The sequence below is a fragment of the Pecten maximus genome, chromosome 3, assembly GCF_902652985.1.
Source record: "Pecten maximus chromosome 3, xPecMax1.1, whole genome shotgun sequence".
NCBI lineage: Eukaryota > Metazoa > Mollusca > Bivalvia > Pectinida > Pectinidae > Pecten > Pecten maximus.
In genome coordinates this window covers 5,337,250-5,360,040 of record NC_047017.1, presented here as the reverse complement: position 1 = coordinate 5,360,040, position 22,791 = coordinate 5,337,250, and the positions used below count along the sequence as shown (strand labels likewise).

The 22,791-nt window shown below is 35.0% G+C and overlaps 1 protein-coding gene across 1 annotated transcript in view; it reads right to left on the bottom strand.

Moving 5' to 3' along the window:
* Positions 1-308: 308 nt before the first annotated feature.
* The window catches only part of LOC117323008 (protein similar-like), a 98,022-nt gene continuing 75,539 nt past the window's right edge, over positions 309-22,791 (bottom strand). The window contains exons 9-11 of the mRNA XM_033877991.1: positions 17,136-17,242; positions 10,225-10,369; positions 309-7,708 (exon numbers count right to left, since the gene is read on the bottom strand). Of these exons, the coding sequence (XP_033733882.1) occupies positions 5,566-7,708; positions 10,225-10,369; positions 17,136-17,242 (2,395 nt within the window). The 3' untranslated portion in view covers positions 309-5,565. The remainder of the gene's footprint in view (positions 7,709-10,224; positions 10,370-17,135; positions 17,243-22,791) is intronic.

Genomic DNA, 22,791 nt, shown 5'->3' with positions numbered 1-22,791 from the left:
AATTATGGTAACATTTAATGTGTGGACTTATTACAGAATAATTATGGTAACATTTAAGGTGTGGACTTATTTCAGAATAATTATGGTAACATTTAGGGCCTGGACATATTACAAAATAATTATGGTAACATTTAAGGTGTGGACTTATTACAGAATAATTATGGTAATGTATTAATGGAACCCTGATGGAGCAAGGATGTGAAGATACGGCATGCGGTCTTTATAACTGGTGAACTGAAGAACTGCCTTGTGAGGTATATAAGTCCCAGATTAACACAGTGTATACAAAAATAAAAACAAACACCAAATGTTATAATATGCAATATATATTTATATATATAGTGTTTAATACACTAGTCAAACACATGATCGTACAAACTAATGACGAGCTTTAACAATCCCTTGATATGATCAAGCAGAAATCACAACAGCATAAAAATCTTTTGTATTTATATCACATGGTTAGGAAATAAGCCTCCTGTTTGCTTGGGAATATTTCTTTGATTGTGAACAAAAAATATTTTCACTATTTCCACCTCTAAATCATGCAAAAATGTTAAAAGTATTTTATTTGAGTTTTGATATATTCTCTTGAATTAGATTATCTATTGTGATGTGGGGGAAAAAATAAATAAAAAATGAAATAAGCATGCATACAGAAATTTGCATGATAATTTCTGTATACATTTCAATGCTGAAAGTCGAGCTAAAATCTTCATGATCACTTAAAAACCTTACAAATAAAGTTCTTAAAGCAATTTTTTTGCATAAAAATAAATTTGAATTAAAACAAATCCCATGCCATGCACCTCTCAAGCACAAAAACTTTTACAGTTAAAGGTAGTTTTAACTTTAAGAATGAATTCTATATTCCATGAAGATAATATTATATCTGTAGAATTAATGAATGATGAACTCAATAGTAAACTGAGTGACATTGTATTAAACAAAAAATACGATATCAAAAGACAGAATTTTCTAAAAACAAATATGAGAAAATAAACAAAACTTCGGATAACTTTGTCTTACAATGTAACAAATCTTGCATCCTGCATGACAATACACATTTTAGAGTTCTATGTAACAAACAATACACTTTAAATTTCCATGTGAAAAAAAATACATTTTAAAATTCTATGTGACATAAACAAGGTTTTTATATATATAATTTGAACAATTAAAGCATGATTGATTGCTTGTGATATCATGATTTGTATTGTGTAGAAGTAAACACACTAATAATGACATTATATACAGGTAGAAATAAAGGTCAGGAGGGCAGATTGTACAGGTGAAATCTTCTCTTAAGGTAGATTATTCAAATGTATATAACAACAGGTGTATTCAATTATTAATGTCAACCTGTCAAAGATATGTTTCATTTCACATATAGAAATGAATATTACAATGAGTACCACTGTAACCGAGACGTATTTAATAATACCTGTGTCGGATTAATTACATAATATTAATTAATGAGGTGAAGATACATGCCCAGAAGTTTAATACGATAGTAAATATGTGTCTGTACACTGCCATGAACAGTTGAACTCCACTAATCCAGGCACCACTAATTTGGCTGTCCACTAATCCAGGCACCACTAATTTGGCTGTCCACTATCGAGTCACCACTAATAGAGCTGTCCCACTATCCAGTTACCACTAATATGGCTGTCCCACTATCCAAATCTGGTTGTCCCACTATCCAGTTACCACTAATATGGCTGTCCCACTATCCAAATCTGGTTGTCCCACTATCCAGTTACCACTAATATGGCTGTCCCACTATCCAAATCTGGTTGTCCCACTATCCAGTTACCACTAATATGGCTGTCCCACTATCCAAATCTGGTTGTCCCACTATCCAGCCACCACTAATCTGTTCTAATCTGATACTGTGACTCAACTACAAATTCTGTTTAACAAAACTTTAATGAGTAGCAAAATAGGGCGAAAATATTATCTTTTGATATCTAAGGGAGGGACATATATAAACTAATTAAAATTTCCGCAATTACTTACTGTAAAAATACAAACAAGATAGGCTCATGTTAAAAAATTGGCAAGATAAAAAAACAATTCACATAAGGATGTATCCTACCTACACTATCTCCCTCCTAAAAGAGTTCTTTATAAAGACATTCCAAAAATCAATTAATGATTGGTAAAACAGGGTAAAAAAAGTCAGAATCATACAAAAGTTGAACAATTAACAAGAAAGCATTAAGATTATTCTTAACATCATCACTATCATCACAGTTAAATTGGAAACAGTAATTGTTGCAATATTTTCCTATGATATATAAATGTTTAGAATTTATGAAAAAACATGTTTGCTGAAGTATGTTAATTCAAGGATGTGTTTCAGTTAGTAATATTTAATGTCCTATAAACAGCTTAGGTCATTTAAGGACAAGGTTTAATCCAAGGAAAAAAATTCTTCATTCTCAATATGTGTACGAGTAAGTGAAACATAGTATGAATAATGTATGTGTACATATCAAATTAATTTTGAATCAGTTACCTCCCTTTGACTACCAAACATTTACTAAGAGTAGGTAATTAATCATATTGTATGATTTAGTTAACTGTTCCAAAATGATTACATCGCTATTAAAGTTATCTCCCCTTCAATACCAAACTTTACTTTGATTCAAACAAATAAAATGCATATTTATTTATTTTTAAATTCAAAAAGATAATCATATAGGTAAATATATGTCACTGGGCATATCATATGAAATATTTCACTACAATAAATGCATTGTACATGTGTAGATGCCCGTCTCCATATTAGCATAACCTGCTTAACACAGAAGAATGGACCGAGGTTATTCTGAAACACTAACTACAAAATAGATGTATTCTATTTGTAAATAAGTAAACGAAAAATTGCTGATTAACTTGAAATTTAACACTTCATATAACTTATCTGATGTAAATGACGCCAAAATAATTCAGCCCTATATATGTTTAGGCTATTTTTTGTCATTTTAAGGCTTTTTAGAACATTTTTTGGATAGGTTTTTCAAAGAAGTTGATTTATTCAGCATGAAAAATCTTCAGATTGCAAAAGTTTTCAAAGAAGTTGATTTATTCAGCATGTAAAATCTTCAGATTGTAAATGTGATAGTAGAGTTCTGAGCAAAATATTATGTAAAACTTACACGAAAACTCCTTATCAAAAGAGTAAATATTTTAACCTATTTCCTTCCATCATAACAGACTTATATAGATTATAAGTCCATATGGTGATATTAAAAAAAATCATTTTACATTGATATACTTTTTACCTAAAGAATGCCTTGTAAGAAAAAGGCCCAAAGGAAAGAAGATATGCTCTGCATCAGCATGGCTACTTAAGTGTCAGAAATGAAAATGAACTATCTTTCTAAGGGAAGTAACTCTAAGAAAAATAATCCTCTTCTGTGTTGCGTTGACTTTTATAGAAATTATTATACATTAAAGGGCAAATACTAAGTGGAAGTCCTTTACGATTTAAATTGCTCGTCAATGTGTAAGGTAAAACTGAGATGCTAACGAGAAAATTAATAATCTAATTTATGCATGCTTAAACAATTATAAAGTGTATAGGTGTATGTACATAAAACACATCAAATGTTAATTTCATTTACAGTACACATCAAATCTGCATTCAGGCCAACAGGTGCAGCCCCTCACATACCATAGGAATGAAAATTAGGTTCCATAATTTTTTCTATTCATACTTACAAATTCACGGTAGGTCATATATATATGTATATGAGAGTTCAATTAGAGATAATATGTACATGGCTCCCTCTGAAATCTGTTTACATATAAATGTAGGTTAGCTAAGGGAGAGATGATACACAATCCAGATACAGAATTACATGGAAACGAGACAAAAAAGGATTACTTATCAAGAACTGACAAGAATTATGTCATTCCTGCCAGGTTTTCCGAGACATATATTGTTCCTCTCGCACTTTCTGCTAATTTGACTGAGACACTACCTAGCAGACGGCACTTCCGAAGTTTCAGGCCATCTCGCATTCTACTGTGCAGGTAAATACTACCTAGCAGACGGGACTTCCGAAGTTTCAGGCCATCTCACATTCTACTGTGCAGGTAAATACTAGACTCCTTCAAAATAAATTTTTTCTTGAAATCTGTTTTGTTTTTTATTTTCACATTCTTCTGTTTGAGTTCAAAATGTGTTGTGTATTTCATATAAATAAAAAAATCATTGCCTCAAGTGTTTTGGTTCAGTTAAATAGAATGTGCAAATCTTGAAATTAAGAAACAAACATTTTCACATTATATAATCTTATTGGGAAATATTCCCTTGTGTGAAAGTTACATTGTTATCACCAGCGAAACAGAAGATGTGCAACTAGTTCTGAAATGAATGACGACAGATGGCAATATATGTAATTATTTGAAACATGAAAGGCTATCACAAAACAAAACACTATTACAATGTTACTTTGAGAGAACTTTCTTGAGGAACTGGAATTTCTCACAACCAGATGACCAAGAATGGACAAGAAAATGCTGGTACTGACCAGGTAAGTAGATGATAAAGCTATGGTACAATACTTACACTAGCAAAATAACAACTTTTAAACTCAGCACTTCATCAGACACAACACCTTAAACACATACATAACACTTGTACATATGGCATATATCTAACAATGATATGAAGCAGTGGGGTCATGTGAAACAGTATAGAACTGATCTTTTCAATTTTCTTCATAAGTACATGCAAGGACGATTAATTATTAATATCAGGTGGGGTTTTTCCCTTATATTGGATAGCCATGTTCCTGAGCATACACAATCATCAGTAACTTTTATCAACTGAACATTCACTCAATGTCATTTACAATACTGTAACTGTCACAGCAGCAGATCCAAAGCTCAGGACAAACAGTGTGAGTCTAATCACAAACAATACTGACAAATGTGTGAAAAAAATAGAAGCTTTTAAAGACAAAAACATAAATTGCAAAAAAAATCTCCTGTGATGAAATACTATTTAAATGTAATGATCATATTTTTTTTGGATAAATACACAAAATATTTTACAAATTCAGCAGTTTGTCTATGACAAAGTTATTCACATCTGATGAATTTCATAAACTCTCAGAGTTCTGTAGCCCTGGTAACAGCATCCGTAACCTTGGTAACATGTACCATATTGCTTAGAACAAGTATTCCTGTTAAATCACTGCACAGACTAATCATATTAGCAGCTGTTCGCCATACTGTCAAAAATAGATGTCACTTCTAATGTAAAATAACCAGGAGTATTGTCAAACAAGGGTGATAACTCAATATACTCTCTGACAAGCCACGGACAACCTTGTTTAAAGAACTAACGAATGCTGTGGTCACTTGTGTCCATAATGGTCACTTCCAGGTGGCTATGGACTATGTCCAGACTGGACATCTATGTCCAATGTTATTGATATGTTTGGACAAATACTTGTGTCCAGTATCAGTCCCCAAGGCATAGATACTGAGTGTGGATGCCTAAATGTCCACAAACGTTAGACTGGACGCTTGTGTCCAGCGATGTTACTGGTTGGAGACATTAGTAGTGGCTTGTCGTCGCTTTTCCATTGCGTGATAACACTCACCAGACAGATGTCCGGTCAACATCTGTTTGAGCAGAGTTGACCCACCAATGTCAAGGTCACAAGAGCTTATAGACTGTGAATCGCAGAAATTGCCATTGCACTGCTGTGTGGTACTCGAGTACCCACGCAACATTTTCTCAAGTTCTGACATAGTGGTCGATTTCCCATCACTGACAACCTGGGGATGACTGTAAGGGGAACTATTCTTGTGTCGCACACACAGATATTGTCCGTTCTGAGAAGAGGAACAGTTTGCACAAGATATAGCACTGCCAGGTATTAGCCTGTTGACCTGGTGGTGGGACATTTGTACAGAATAAGGACTTGGTACATTAGTCGTACTTGGGTAGTGTTCAGATCCATTCTGCATGACACCACAGCGATCGCAGCCCTGAGCGAACGTTGGCCCAACATTTGGAAACTTCTGACATCCTTGGTAGTTGACGTTTTGGTTGGTATAAGTATTTGGTATGCAATTCATGTCGGGTGTGGCTTGTAAAGGCGCCACTGTAGCTTGTTGTCGGTTTCGGCGTTCTTCCATTGACGATAGGAGTTCTTCACGCCGGAACTCATCCAGGACTTGCTGGACTTGGTTATCGGTCATTGTACTGCAGAATTGAAGCCACATGTCCGATATCTCTGGTGGTAGATCATCTGCTCCTGATCCAGACATATCACTTCCGTTGCTCTCTCCGGATATCCCAAGCTGCAGGTTTATCATTTCTTGGGTACAATTTGGGCTGACAGGTTGATTTTGAGGACTTATTGGTGAGGCGACTGTTGTCACAGGAATGCTAGACTGGAGGTTGAGAAGCTGGGCTGATGTGACAGGATGTGCATTCAGTAGGCTATGAGGATGTTGGGATCGAGTGGAAATAGACGGATGAAGACTGTTTACCATACTCTGTGGAGAAGCTGTCTGCAGATTCAGAAGGCTTTGTTGGGGAGGCACACCAGTGGAAGCATTTGTCTGTACATTAAGGATATTTTGTGGTGAGCCAGCCGGCTGAAGATTTATCAGAGGTGATGATGATGGAGCCGAAATTGGTTGAAGATTGAGCAAATTTTGTTGTGGAGGTGAAGATGTAGGAATAGGCTGAAGATCATCTAAAATACTTTTCTGAGAACATGATGCTGGAATGGACTGTAGGCTTATGAGATTTCTGTGTGAAGGAGATGTCACGGAAACAGTTTGAAGATCTAGAAGATTCCTATGTGGAGAAGACGAGGTTTTAGAAACAGATTGTAGTTTGTGAAGTTGAGGTGTGGATGTGACTGGAATGGGTGACAAAAGGGTAATATCACTGTCAGATGGCATATTGGGTGAGGATATGAGCCCCGAGCAGACGCTCGATGACCTACTGCTGTTGTTATCCTCCAGATGCTGGGAGGCAGAGCTTATGGGAGAGAGGCTGGAGCTGCAAGACTCTCCTGTCTGTGAAGGTAGGATATCACAGTTACCTGCAAGGAGACCTGTTCCAACTGAGGTGAAATTTCCCTGTGGTGTGTATATCTGCGACTGCAGTAAAGATGTTGTCAAGCTTGTTTTGTCGCCAGAACTAGAGAGTAGCGTTTGAAACTCCCTTGTTGGCTGACTTGGGGGAGACATCATCTCCACAGACGACACCGGAATGTATCCATTTGTGTCAGCACGGGGTGGACACATATCGGCCATGTCACCCTGGGGATCCATCCAGCCTCCAGTCTCGGACAACGGAGAGTGGTCAGATCTTTTATCACACAGCTGGCCAGTCTCCTTTCCCAGACTACTAATGATGTCAAAGATGGACTCCTGACTCGGGTTGATTGTGTTGGCCACCTCCTGGAATACTCCAGGTGGGAAGTCACTGTCGGCATCAGTCATTGTCATGTTGTTGTCGTCGCTGGGGTGACCATCTGAGGGACTCGGGTTCATGCTAGAATAGGGGCTATTACCACTCATATATCCGGGGTCGCTATGGTCCCCTTGGGTGGAGTCACCGCATTTGGGGTCTTCTGAAAGGTACATAACGCCTGGAGCACAGACAGGTTTCACTGTCTTTTCCTCGTCCATCATGATATAGCGCTGGCCCTCCTCTTCACTGTCAAGGAAAAACGAACAATTAGTGGTCATCCATTTAACATTTTGATTAATTGTTGGAACAGAAATTTTCATGACTGACATTTAAGTAGTTGTCCTATCAAACCAGAACACGGAATATAACAGTCCCTAAAATGAAAACTATATTTAACCAGCTGTGTACTCAGCCATGCTTGAGCTTTTTGTACAACTGTGTAGTCTTTAAATATATAACTTGACCAATACATAATGTAAGACATCTTTTACCTTTAAAGACATTTTATCTTCTTAGTAATGTATCAAAGGTGGTCTCGTCAAATTGATGATTAATCATGGTTTTTTTTTAACATCCAATGCTTAATCATAAAATTACCTCACAAATAAAGAATTCATTTCCTTTCCAAGTGCTTTGATCACAAGCATTTCAAAGTTTATTAACAGATGAATTTTTTTAATTTAAATCCGACATTACAGATATTGCATTTTTTTATAATAAATTAAAATTTTAATTTGAACGTGCATTTGAATATTTATAAAAACTGTCATACAATAATTAGAACTTAAATCTGAACAAAAGAATTCATGTAGTGGTATAAAACAATTACAGAACAATGACAAAAAGTCTGAATTTTTGTAAATTTTCAAAATGAGATTTCTTGAAAAAAAATCTAAATTTTTATACCTCTTTAGAAACCCTAATGTATCTATTTGCATGACCATGGTGGGTTATAAATTGCAAGACTTAAAAATTAGTTGATAAACATTTTAATTCAACAAGATAATCTAATTACGCTGTGAATAGGAGAGCTAATAAAATTCAGACCACCAGTATCGGGAGTTTGTAGTTACATGTAATTTTATTTGGTGAACAATGAAATATAGGAATACATGTGGTGTGTGTCACTTTCTGAAAGTCACCCACATCAGCTCCAGGAACTTTACCGCCAAATCAAACTGTGAAGCTAATCGACCAGCGGGGGACGCTAGCGATGTACCTTACAATGGTGATGAGCATTTTAGTAAAGTTTAGGATGACAGAAGTCAGCTGATGGGAAATTTACATTTTATTGTAAAAATAACTGATGTTGGAGATTCATTACATTTTCAATTAACTCCAATGAAATAGACACAGCTACATTTGTAAACTTTATTACTTTGTATGTTATATGAGGAATGATGCTGGTTCTTTTCGAGGACATCTACATAAACATGTCCATCAAGTAGGTCTTCTCACAAAATAATGAAATGAGTTATGTCATAAGTCCTGGCTGTACTTAATGAAATCGAATAAGAATCAAGCAGGATTTTCAGTAAAAACTACAGCAAGATTGACTTTGGTGTTCAAGGGAAGATCTCCAACGTAAATGATAACTTTAGTGTTTTCAGCTTACAAACAAAGTTATAGAGCCCGTTAGGTATACCGTATCTGACCTAATAAGGGCGCAGGGCGCGGGTAATTGACAGTGGGGGCGCCCTTATTAAGATTAGTTATTCTGAAGTTTTATGAAACAGACTATACGTTATAGCAGGATACCCAAGGTTGTGGAAACGGTAAAATATTCAGTCATAAAAATATTCCAGATGAAGATATCTATTCATTATCATATATTAAGCTTAAACATCACTTGAATATTCCTGTAAACTTGTAAACCATGCCAGCTGATCTTTAGACCAGAGAACGTGTGTTCCACCATTTATGTTCAAATGGAACTCTTTTGTGTTCTATTTATAGAAACAGGTGATTTCCCAGATCATATCAGACATCGTTTTCTTTGACCTAATAATTGATTTACAATGTCTTTTACTAGCTTTCGGTTCTGAACAAAAGTTATTTATCAGTAAGAATGAAGTCTTTACTTTATCTTCAAATAAAGATGGTAAGTTATTATTTGTATGTGTGTTTAGTTTTGGGTGCTCTTTGCACTGACATATGTCATCTGTAGCCTGTAGGAATACACAAAATGTGGCGAAAGCATGTGTTCCAGTTACTTAATTTGCTGAAGAAAATTGAACACATAAAGTAGCAAAATATTTCACATGAATTATTACTTTTGAACACCATTTTGACACCATTTTGACACTCAGTCAAAGATTTATTTCCTTGAAAAAAGGTAGGGGTGCCCTTATTAGGTCAAATACGGTATATCAATATTACACGCTACTGAAAAATATATATAAGAAATGAGATTTCCTTTCTTAAATATCATGGGATTTGATGAAATGAGACTAAGAAGTGTTCATTTTTGCTAGCTTTGGCAAGCAAAAATCAAAACTTACGGAGATGAGTTTCATAAAATCTCAGGTTTTTAAGTAAAAATAAGGATTATTTAATAAAATGGAATCAGTCATCTTGTTGCACCATTCACAAATCATTATTATGATGTCACATCCTTGTCTATATTATGACATCACAATCGATTTCTGACTGGCGAGTATGTGATAAATTAGGATATGTAATGAATTAATATGGATATTAGATTATATTATGAACAGACTTTTGAATGACAAACTAGAGCAATAATCCAAGACAATACCCACCTGATTATGTAGTTCATGCAGACGATGTACTGTGGTACATTTTTTGTGTTGTATATAATAGTTGCTCGTGTTTGCATCCACACCCAGTCACAGTTCTTGCCCAGGAAACGGTAGTACTTACTAACCGATGTCCCTTTTATAATCACTGTCAAAGACACACAAAACAAATATGAAATTACTTAAGGAGGTATGCTACCTTACTGTGACACACAACTTAAGGATGCATGTTACCTTACCGTGACAGGCAACTTAAGGGAGGTATACAGTACACTTTACTGTGACAAGGAAACTTACGGAGGTATGTTACCTTTTATACGTGTCAGTGTACATCAAAAATTGACATTTCTACAAGCAGGAACAGCTTACAACAATGTTCCATGACCAAAACCTGAATTAAACTTACTGTGACATTGAAACTAATGAGTACGCTACCTTACTTTCACATTGAAGACTTAGGGGATGTATTCTACTTTACTTTACCGAATAATTTTAAATTGATATTATTTTTTAAAATTTTGCAATTAAACTGGTAAAAGGATGAAATATTTTTTACTTGGTATTTAATTAGAAATATAATGATCAAGTCTTTTTTATGTTAGAATTTCTAGATACACTTTAATTTTTCACTTCAAATACATAAGGGTTCCGAGACAAATGTATATCTGCTGATTTAAATATTTCATGTACAAAATATGTGGAAGCCCTTTAGCAGATAAAAAAGATCATGTTCAAATAAAGGAATATCAGACAAATCACAAAACAATTGTGGAACTTCAGAGAGATTAATAGTCCCATTTTTAATTTTCAATAAATATCTGGGGGCAGAGATGCTAATCATGTCAAATACAGAAATTGTTTACAATTGTTCATTTGTAACAGTAGATGTTAGAAAATTCTATTAAATTGTGTTCCCTGGATTTATAAACTGTATATGTTGTAGTAAGCTACAGTATTCATGCAATGTTATACACTCTGACAACTTAACCACAAGCTACTATCCGAGTCCTACGTAAGCTGTGACACAAGCTTCCTAGTCTACAGCTCTCACCAGGAAACAGACGACAATTGTGATATTAGGAATGACAAATGACAGAGCACTGTAAAATCACACCCAGACAGCAATAAAGTCAAAAGCAGCCAAAGTTTTTTTTTATGATTTTGTCATGTAAGGTAAAGCTGGTCTAAACTGACACCAAGTGGGACACAACACATTGTCATATTAACCTGTCTATATGACACAAGTGGACCAACATGTCAATTAACCTGTCTATTAAAATGACACCAGTGGTACACAACACATTGATAACCGTCTATTGACCAAGTGGAACAAACATTGTCATATTAAACCTGTCTAAATGACACCAATGACACAAACAATTGCATATAACCTGTCTAATTCGACACAAGTGGACACAACATTGTCATATAAACTGTCAAATGACACCAGTGACACAACACATTGTCTTACTAACTGTCATTCTGACAACAAGTGGGAACAAATTGTCATATTAACTGTCTATAATGAAAACAAGTGGGAGCAACACATTGTATATAACTGTCAATTCTGACACCAAGTGGACACAACACATTGTCATATTAACCTGTCTAAAATGACACCAAGTGGGACACAACACATTGCCATACTAACCTGTCTATTCTGACACCAAGTGGGACACAACACATTGTCATATTTACCTGTCTATTCTGACACCAAGTGGGATGCAACACATTGTCGTATTAACCTGTCTAATCTGACACCAAGTGGGACACAACACATTGTCATATTAACCTGTCTAATCTGACACCAAGTGGGACACAACACATTGTCATATTAACCTGTCTAATCTGACACCAAGTGGGACACAACACATTGTCATATTTACCTGTCTAATCTGACACCAAGTCGGACACAACACATTGTCATATTAACCTGTCAAATCTGACACCAAGTGGGACACAACACATTGTCATATTAATCTGTCTAATCTGACACCAAGTGGGACACAACACATTATCATATTAACCTGTCAAATCTGACACCAAGTGGGACACAACACATTGTCATATTAACCTGTCTAATCTGACACCAAGTTGGACACAACACATTGTCATATTAACCTGTCAAATCTGACACCAAGTGGGACGCAACACATTGTCATATTAACCTGTCAAATCTGACACCAAGTGGAACGCAACACATTGTCATATTAACCTGTCAAATCTGACACCAAGTGGGAAACAACACATTGTCATATTAACCTGTCTAATCTGACACCAAGTGGAACGCAACACATTGTCATATTAACCTGTCAAATCTGACACCAAGTGGGAAACAACACATTGTCATATTAACCTGTCTAATCTGACACCAAGTGGGACACAACACATTGTCATATTAACCTGTCTAATCTGACACCAAGTCGGACACAACACATTGTCATATTAACCTGTCTAATCTGACACCAAGTGGGACACAACACATTGTCATATTAACCTGTCTAATCTGACACCAAATGGGAAACAACACATTGTCATATTAACTTGTCTAATCTGACACCAAGTCGGACACAACACATTGTCATATTAACCTGTCTATTCTGACACCAAGTGGGACACGACATTGTCATATTAACCTGTCTAATCTGACAGTAAATGGAACACAACATATTGTCATATTAACCTGTCAAATCTGACACCAAGTGGGAAACAACACATTGTCATATTAACCTGTCTAATCTGACACCAAGTGGAACGCAACACATTGTCATATTAACCTGTCAAATCTGACACCAAGTGGGAAACAACACATTGTCATATTAACCTGTCTAATCTGACACCAAGTGGGACACAACACATTGTCATATTAACCTGTCTAATCTGACACCAAGTCGGACACAACACTTTGTCATATTAACCTGTCTAATCTGACACCAAGTGGGACACAACACATTGTCATATTAACCTGTCTAATCTGACACCAAATGGGAAACAACACATTGTCATATTAACTTGTCTAATCTGACACCAAGTCGGACACAACACATTGTCATATTAACCTGTCTATTCTGACACCAAGTGGGACACAACATTGTCATATTAACCTGTCTAATCTGACACTAAATGGAACACAACATATTGTCATATTAACCTGTCTAATCTGACACCAAATGGGACACAACACATTGTCATATTAACCTGTCTAATCTGACACCAAAACGGACATAACACATTGTCATATTAACCTGTCTATTCTGACACCAAGTGGGACACGACATTGTCATATTAACCTGTCTAATCTGACATCGTATTAGACACAAAATATTGATCTGATTAATCTATTTAATCTGTCGGCCTGTGATAAATAGCATATTTGACACATTAACCTAAGTTAGATCACTTTGGATCAGAAAGAATTCTGGAATATTCTGGAATATTCTGGAGAGAAATTGAAATACATTTTGTGGTAAATATACAGAGATATCTAAAGTCAAAATTAATTTGATTTTATCTTTTCTGTAAAAACTTTTGGAAGACAAATTTTCTGCTTACAATGTATTGCATGTTTATTATAAATACCATTATAGAAAACATTGTTTTTATTGAACGATAAACAGCCATTGTTAAATAATATTTTCAATCTACATGTACTTAATGACAACTGTCAAGCTTATCAATGCATGTCTAACCCAGAAAAAACACTTAATTATAATATTTGCTTATTAATTATTACAAATATTTCATCTAATTATAATAAAAAAAGCATAAGTCACAAGTTCAGGAAGAAGCATATTGAAATGGTCCACATCATAACATTTATTTCAACATTGAAATGCATACATGTGTATTTTTCTGTCCCTTTAATTCCTATGATTTAATATTATTCCATCACTGTAATATGAATTAACACTAAACACCAATTAATCTTCCTCTTGTCCAACTACATATGGTTCTAGTTTGATTGCTGAAGTTCTTTTATCATCACTGACCAATATTCTTGTTTTTAAATTCAATTTAAAGATTTAGATAAATATAAACTATTCTTCAATTTCTCTTACATGAACTTTGACTATGTTGGGATGGAACTAGGCCTCATTCTGAAATGTATATGCTATCTGTTTTTCTCAGTAGTCTTCATGTTCCAAAACTCTTTAAATCCACTTTCTTCCTATGTGAGGACATTGAGTCCACCAATGTATGTTCCTTATTTCCCGCTATTTTTAACTTTTGCAGCACAAGGAAAATCTTTGAAGCTTAAAACACTTATAAAACATTTATTGTTAAGATAAAATTATTTAAGAGCAAAGATTTGAAAAATTACAAATTATGAGGAGCCATATACCTATTGAGATTGACATCTACGGAGGACCATATGCAAATTTACAAATGTCAACCTGGACATCATCAGACTATGGCAAACTGCATCAACTGGAGCTCAGATAAAGTGTGCCTTTTTCAAACTGATACTGTGCTGTGTGGTTTCTCTGCATGTAACGGGTACATTTAATATCTTTTAAAATCACATTATCATTGTGGTTTAAATTTCTCTTGGTGACCAAGACAAGATCTGGGGATATGTGATAAATTTGTAGATATAACAAGGTCAAACGTTATTGATGGCCATTAACAATGGACCGCTTGACCACTGAATATCTAATCTACTCACCGGATAACTTAACAATATGATAGTCACAAATATGTTTTTTAATACACCTGCTACCCGAGATCACAATGTCATCATGAGATTTTTTTCTCTAAAACTTTTTGTCCCCAAACAGATTTTATGGTCCAGTAGCTTAACAACTTTTTCACTGTCGGTGCGACATCAATGTAGAGTAAGAAAATGCATTAAGAGAGTAAAAATGAATTTTTACTATTTTGGCCATATTCCTGACAAATTTCAAAATTTCAGTTGGTAGTTTTATTTCAGGCATGAAGGAGGTTTGCTTTTGGAAATAGATTAAGATTTTTATGGTTTGTATATTAATCTAACTTGATTTATTGAATATTTATGATAAAGACTCATATGTATGAATTTGACCTATTGTATTCATGATTTACCTACAGAATTCATGTTTTACCTATGGTGTTTTACATATGGTGTTTTACCTATGGTGTTTTACCTATGGTGTTTTAACTATGGTGTTTTACATATGTTGTACCTGTTGTATTCATGTATTACCTGTTGTATTCATGTTTGACCTATTGTATTCATGTCTTACCTGTTGTATTCATGTTTTACCTATTGTATTCATGTCTTACCTATTGTATTCATGTCTTACCTATTGTATTCATGTTTTACCTATTGTATACATATTTTACCTATTGTGTTAATGTCTTACCTATAATGTTTTACCTATTGTATACATATTTTACCCATTGTGTTAATGTCTTACCTATAAAGTTTTACCTATTGTATACATATTTTACCCATTGTGTTAATGTCTTACCTATAAAGTTTTACCTATTGTATACATATTTTACCTATTGTGTTAATGTCTTACCTGTAATGTTTTACCTATTGTATACATATTTTACCTATTGTATACATATTTTACCTATTGTGTTAATGTCTTACCTATAATGTTTTACCTATTGTATACATATTTTACCCATTGTGTTAATGTCTTACCTATAATGTTTTACCTATTGTATACATATTTTACCTATTGTGTTAATGTCTTACCTGTAATGTTTTACCTATTGTATACATATTTTACCTATTGTGTTAATGTCTTACCTATAATGTTTTACCTATTGTATACATATTTAACCTATTGTGTTAATGTCTTACCTATAATGTTTTACCTATTGTATACATATTTTACCTATTGTGTTAATGTCTTACCTATAATGTTTTACCTATTGTATTCATGTTTTACCTATTGTGTTAATGTCTTACCTATAATGTTTTACCTATTGTATACATATTTTACCTATTGTGTTAATGTCTTACCTATAATGTTTTACCTATTGTATACATATTTTACCTATTGTGTTAATGTTTTACCTACTGTATCCATGTATGTGTGGTTACCTGGTGTATATTGTTTGTTATTGATTCTGTCTGTGCCAGACAGGGAGAGGGCATGTCGTAAGTTGTAATATCCCTATCCCTTTGTCACTGACAATAAAATGTGTTTAAATAACATGACCTTCAGGTCTGTTGCATTGAAATAAATAAATTATGCTAAATTCATATTGCTTTTATAGCAATAAGACTGAAATGAATGTTAGGAAGAACTTGAGCAAGTCTAAATGACAGCACTTGGAGAAATGGCTTTATGTGAGTCACACACTGAAGGAGTCTAGGTAGTAGCAATATGACAGACTGTCATTAATCTCTCCGAGATGAACTATGTATTGTTTTTATAAGATCAACCAGTGTATTGTATGTGGTGCCGTATATTTCCTTAAATCTGCAATATAACAAGACTACACACCTTTCCTTGTGACATTCGGTCATATGGTTTGACATTTAGATAGTGAGACATCACCAATCACTTACAATAATGAGTAAAAAACATTCTTTAATCTGGCAGAATTGTATATAAAACACTTGTTTCTAGTGTTGTATTCAGTATATCTATATATAGGGTGAGAAAAATGTGAGTAAAATGGCACAGATCTACGTGTAATTAACCTACGGAAAGCTTGTATCTGTCAAGGTGAACCTGTACATGTGATTCACACAGGAAAAGCTTATAATACATTGATGTCATTATTCATGAATGAATATATGTTATACCTTATCTCAATTAGCTCATAAGTACCATAACTTCAATAAAATTGGATGATAGATAAATATATATAAGTACTATAGCTTGTATCTGAATGTCCAGTTTCTACACAAATAGTAAATCATAACTATAAATATAGCACAGACAGGATATGTTATGACAGTTACAACTTACGATTTGAATGGCACTTTCCGACAGTTTCCGCGTCCAGGGGATTATGGAATTGGTACGCTGTCCGTCCCACTACCTCACAGGGTTCGTAGCCAATCAATGTGACGATTCTGATAATGAAATTGACACAAGTTAGAGAGTTGAAGGTGGTCAGACAGGTGAGATGAAGAAGTCAATCAGCTGATGGCGGCACACCTGGATGTTATTAAGACAACGTACAAGAAAACGTGGAGGGCAGCTGTCATGTACACACACACACACACATACACACAGAAGTGGAGTCCACAGCGACTAGGGGCTAGACTGAGGCTTCAGAGGGTGTGTGACAGCTATAATCCCTGTACCAGCTGAATTAAGGGATGAAGTTACTAAAGACATTGTGATGTAAATTTTCAAACATGACGACGAGGATCTTATCAAGGGTGGTTATGGCTAATGTGACACTATCATAGATTACTATCCTCATTTGTGTTCTATAAATATGCATGAAACACTGTCACTTGCTTCTTCTCTGCGGTAACTGATGAAGAACATCGTACCTTCCTCTGAGCTAACTGCTAGTGACCACCGATTTCTCACCTGACAAAGACTGACCCCGTGCCCATCATATCTTACTGTCTACTTACCAAGAATAACCACTATATTACTGTATAACTGAAACTGACCAGGGGTGACCATTATTTTACTTTACAACTGACCAAGAGTGACCAATCTTTTACTTTATATCTGACCCAGAGTAACCGCTATTTTACTAGATGACTGACTGGAGTGATAGCTATTTTACTGTATAACTGACCAGTGACCATTATTTTACTGTATAACTGACCAGTGACCACTATTTTACTGTATAACTGACCAGTGACCACTATTTTACTGTATAATTGACCAGAATGACCGCTATTTTACTGTATATCTGACCCAGAGTGACCGCTATTTTACTGTATAACTGACCCAGAGTGACCACTATTTTACTGAATAACTGACCTAAAGTGACCACTATTTTACTGTATATCTGACTCAGAGTCGACCGCTATTTTACTGTATAACTGACCCAGACTGACCACTATTTTACTGAATAACCGACCTAAAGTGACCACTATTTTACTATATATCTGACCCAGAGTGACCACGTTTTTACTGAATAACTGACCAGAGTGACCGCTATTTTACTTTACAACTGATCCAGTGACCACTATTTTACTGTATAACTGACCCAGAGTGACCATTATTTTACTGTATAACTGACCCAGAGTGACCATTATTTTACTGTATAACTGACCCAGAGTGACCGCTATTTTAATAATTAACTGACCAAGAGTGACCACTACCTTACTACATAACTGACCCAGAGTGACCACATTTTTACTGAATAACTGACCCAGAGTGACCACTATTTTACTTTACAACTGACCCAGAGTAACCACTGTTTTACTGTATAACTGACCCAAGTGACCATTATTTTAATAATTAACTGACCAGAGTGACCACTATCTTACTATATAACTGACCAGAGTGACCACTATCTTACTATATAACTGACCCAGAGTGACCACTATTTTACTATATAAAAGACCCAGAGTGACCATTGAGGATGTGACACCTTACTGTATAACTAACCCAGAGTGTCCACTTCTTTACTGTCTACTGACCCAAAGTGACCCCTACCTTACTGCTTACTGACCATAATCACTGAGGTGTGATATGTCAATGTCTTCTGACCCAGGGTTACCACTGAGTAAATGACAAACTTTACAATTTTTTTTTTTGACATGTAGACAAGGGTTAAAAAATATGCATCCACCCACATTATGGCCGAAAGTCAGACAGGGCATAAAATGTTTTAACAGGGCATTTAAAGGTAAGGTAGGGTAGGTAAAATACAGAGGGTTTAGGTAGGTGACACTAATGCACCTACTCAGACAAACTTCCCTTCCCGAGGAGTGGACAAGAATGTGATGCTGTGTACTCTTAACTCTGAAACAATACTCCTTTTATTTCTGATAGAAAGGGAAGATAACTCTAATGTCATATTTTAGAAATTTTCTGTTATACAACTCTCCACCAAATCAGTGTTTATGTACACCGAGGTCAACTAAAGCAATAGATGTACTGATTTAGGTCAACAAAGCTCACCTTTTTTTAATATGTTAAGGCTGAAACAAGAGAAGAGTGGGGTCAAATTTATAGCCCTTCTCAGGTATTATTTAATCGTTAGTTCAAATAAAGAAATGAACATGTTCCTGTCAGCTAGTTATGGTCCATCACTATCAGTCCGGATCATTAGGGTGTTCCGCTGCAGCAACCTGGTATTACGTATTAGTCACTCACATACACCAAATTAGTCACCCGCAAAAAAATACAATTTGAAAATATTTCGTAAGAGAGCTAATCCTATATACCACTATATCACAGCTTAATATAGCCATCTCAAAGTGGTTCACAAATTATTATCCATGGTTATTGGGTCCATAGTAACCAGCCAATGTCTTCATCAACTCCCTGGGGAATATAGAGCTGGAGCTGCCATTCAGGTACCAGCACCTTACACACGACATCCTTTGATATATGCCCTATCACACACTCTTTTAAAACAGAGTCAACTGGAACACTACGAGGTAAAGTATTTCGTCACAAGATGCAACACATTGTCACAATGCCTGGGCTAAAACTCGAACTAGCGACCCTTTGGTAATGTAGCCCTGAATTCTTCCATTAGACTATTGTACCAGGACTCAAACTAGTGACTCTTTGGTTAAGTCGCCCTGAGCCCCTCCACTATACTACCGTGTCATGACTCGAGCAAGCGATTGTTTGGTTATGTAGCCCTGCATCCTACCACTTGAGCACTTGTACTGATATAAAGGCTAGTCTTTTGTTTTTTGGACATTATCATAAACAGAATGTAGTCCTTTTTTTTTTTTTTGACATTTATACAATCTAATTTCGTGCAATTTATGTATTGTTGGAATATGGAATTTGAGAGATAATTGTATTATCTCCCTTGTCAGTTAGTCGCATGCAATCATATTTTCATGAAAAAAAAAAAAAAAAATTTGAAAAAGAAACAATAGACCCATGGGCCTTAACATCACCTGAAGTTTTGAAATATTTATGTCAATTTGACCATTTTTGACCTCACCCATTAGCCCCTTGGGGTCAGTCAGGCCAACATTTGCATACCATCTGAAACAGCTAATTCTAACCACGTTAGAATTAATTCCATAGAAATCCAACAAATGATAGTCAAAAATGTGATTTCCTTATATAAACTATAGAAAAATTTACCTTCTCCTAAGGGGCAAACATCAGACCCCAGAGTCATGACATTCACCAGTTTTGGTAAAGCATCTAAAGACACTTATGAAGAGTATTTGATTCTGCTTTATTTTGGCTTTGAGAAGAAGATTTTTGAAATTTCAATTAATTGGACTATTTTTGGCCGTGCTCATCACCCCTGGGGGTCAGTCAGGGCCAACATGTGTATACCATCAAACTGTCTTCCCATGCTGATAATATTAACCAAATAAGAATGAATTTGAATACCAATCCAACAAATAATAGTCAAAAATTAAATATATATATTATATAAACTATAATAAAGTTTACCCCCTCCCCAGGGCCAACTGTGAGCAGTCCCAGGGCCATGAAATTCTCAATTCTGGTTAAGCAACTTAAGACCTTTCCATCTATGAAGAGTACAGTCTTAATTCTAAATCAATTTGATCCCATTTGGCCCCACCCCTCGGTCTCCTGGGGTTGGGGACCGTAATTCACACTTTTGATTGACCATGGGCCATGAAAAGTTTCAGCGAAATTTCATTCAAATTGGTTAAGGGGTTCCCGAGAAGAATCAGAAAATGTTTATTGTTTACGAATGGACGCCAGACCCTGCCGGACAAAAGGCGATTAGAATTGGACACTGGAGACTTTACCATTCTGATAACATACATTTTCCCCCATAACATTTCAACAAGATATTATTTAGAATGAATACCAACAAATTTTGTTATATTAAACCATTCTTTAATTTTCTTTATTTCTCAGGAGTGTCCTGGCATATCAGTATTTTCTCCTTATCAAAATAAAAAAAGTTTATTATTGAATAACTTCATTGGTTAATATTTATTTCCATCAACTTTATCTAATCAATTTGTTTTCTTTCCATGAAAAAATGGCATAATAATAATATTATAAAAAGACAGGGTAGCATTGCTTGAATTATAAGAAAATTGCCAATTTCTAAAAAGCATATATTAGGCCTATTAGGCTTTTTTAGTTTAGATAAAGTATAAATATAAAATTGCTATAAAACAGTTTTGAAGGTTTGTATACACCAAGAATGTTGGTGGGATATACAACCTTAGTTTATGTGATTTAAAAGGCATGAACACTTTATTGGTATGAGAGAAGCCTCGACAAAACCAGTTGATGATGGGATACACGAGATGGGAGGACATTGAGCCAAAAGTCGCTCCTCGGGACACATTTATTGCCCTCAGTACAGGCACACCAGTCCCGCCTTCCTCATCAAATTTGCACCATACATCCATCGCTATCATATAAAACTTTTAAAAACGATGGTAAATGGTGACGGAGAAAAACATTTAGGAATCTGGGGTCACATTTAGATCTGCCATCTATCTAAATTATAAATAGATTAATAAAACAGTTGACAATCTTAAGGTTGACAAACTTTATGCAAATAAATATGCAGAATCATTATAATTAATATTCCAGAAGTATATCACCACTCCATAAAATGTAGGTCAGGGATACAGAGGAGTATGGTATTGATGTCCGCGTGGCAACTGATACAATCTCAAATAGAAGGAAAGCCTTTCTGGAGCAGCTAGTGGAGACATCATATGATACCGGGATAGTCGGGGTGGGCAACACTTATACAGTATCGAGTTACACTGTATTTTAGATAGGACACAGTGCACTGAAAGAGGGCAAATTTGTAATGGACAGCTTTCATACTCTCGGAAGGAACATCTAAATTTTATAAATTACGTAGCAAAAAGTTTTTTGAAGAATTTTTACCATATTGTTTTTTAAATTTCAAAATAAATCATCAAAGCGATGCAATTTTATACTGCTGTAACAGTATGTATTATACCAAATCACAATGCTCAGGAGAGCAGAATTACCCAGAAACATGAAACATTGAGGAAACCTTAATCTGCTATCGCCCTATCATGACAAAAGTTTGAGGAATATCATGAGTTTGACAAGGGGATAAGTTTTACAGTTGTTAGAAACTAAACACTCTACAGATGATACAACACTATAATTATCAAGTACTAAAACTACAATGATAATTCTGTTTTCAACTGGGACACAAAGTTTATTTAAATACAGGAGAGTTCTGATTTAAATTAAATTCAAATTATCATCTGGTTCAGTATCAATTGTAACAAGCCTTAAACATTTTAAATAATACAACCTCAACTTTTTTAGGTAGAAATATCCACTTGGATGAATTAGCCAACCAGATTTATTGGTAAAATCTTATAATTAATTCATTGGTTAAACTATTATGAACAAAGTTTAAGGGTGAGAGAGTATCGTACCCATCAAGTTTTAAGTAAAAGGATTATATCTATAGATGGCAGTAAACTGACAAATCTACTTGACATAGTGACTGAATGATCATATG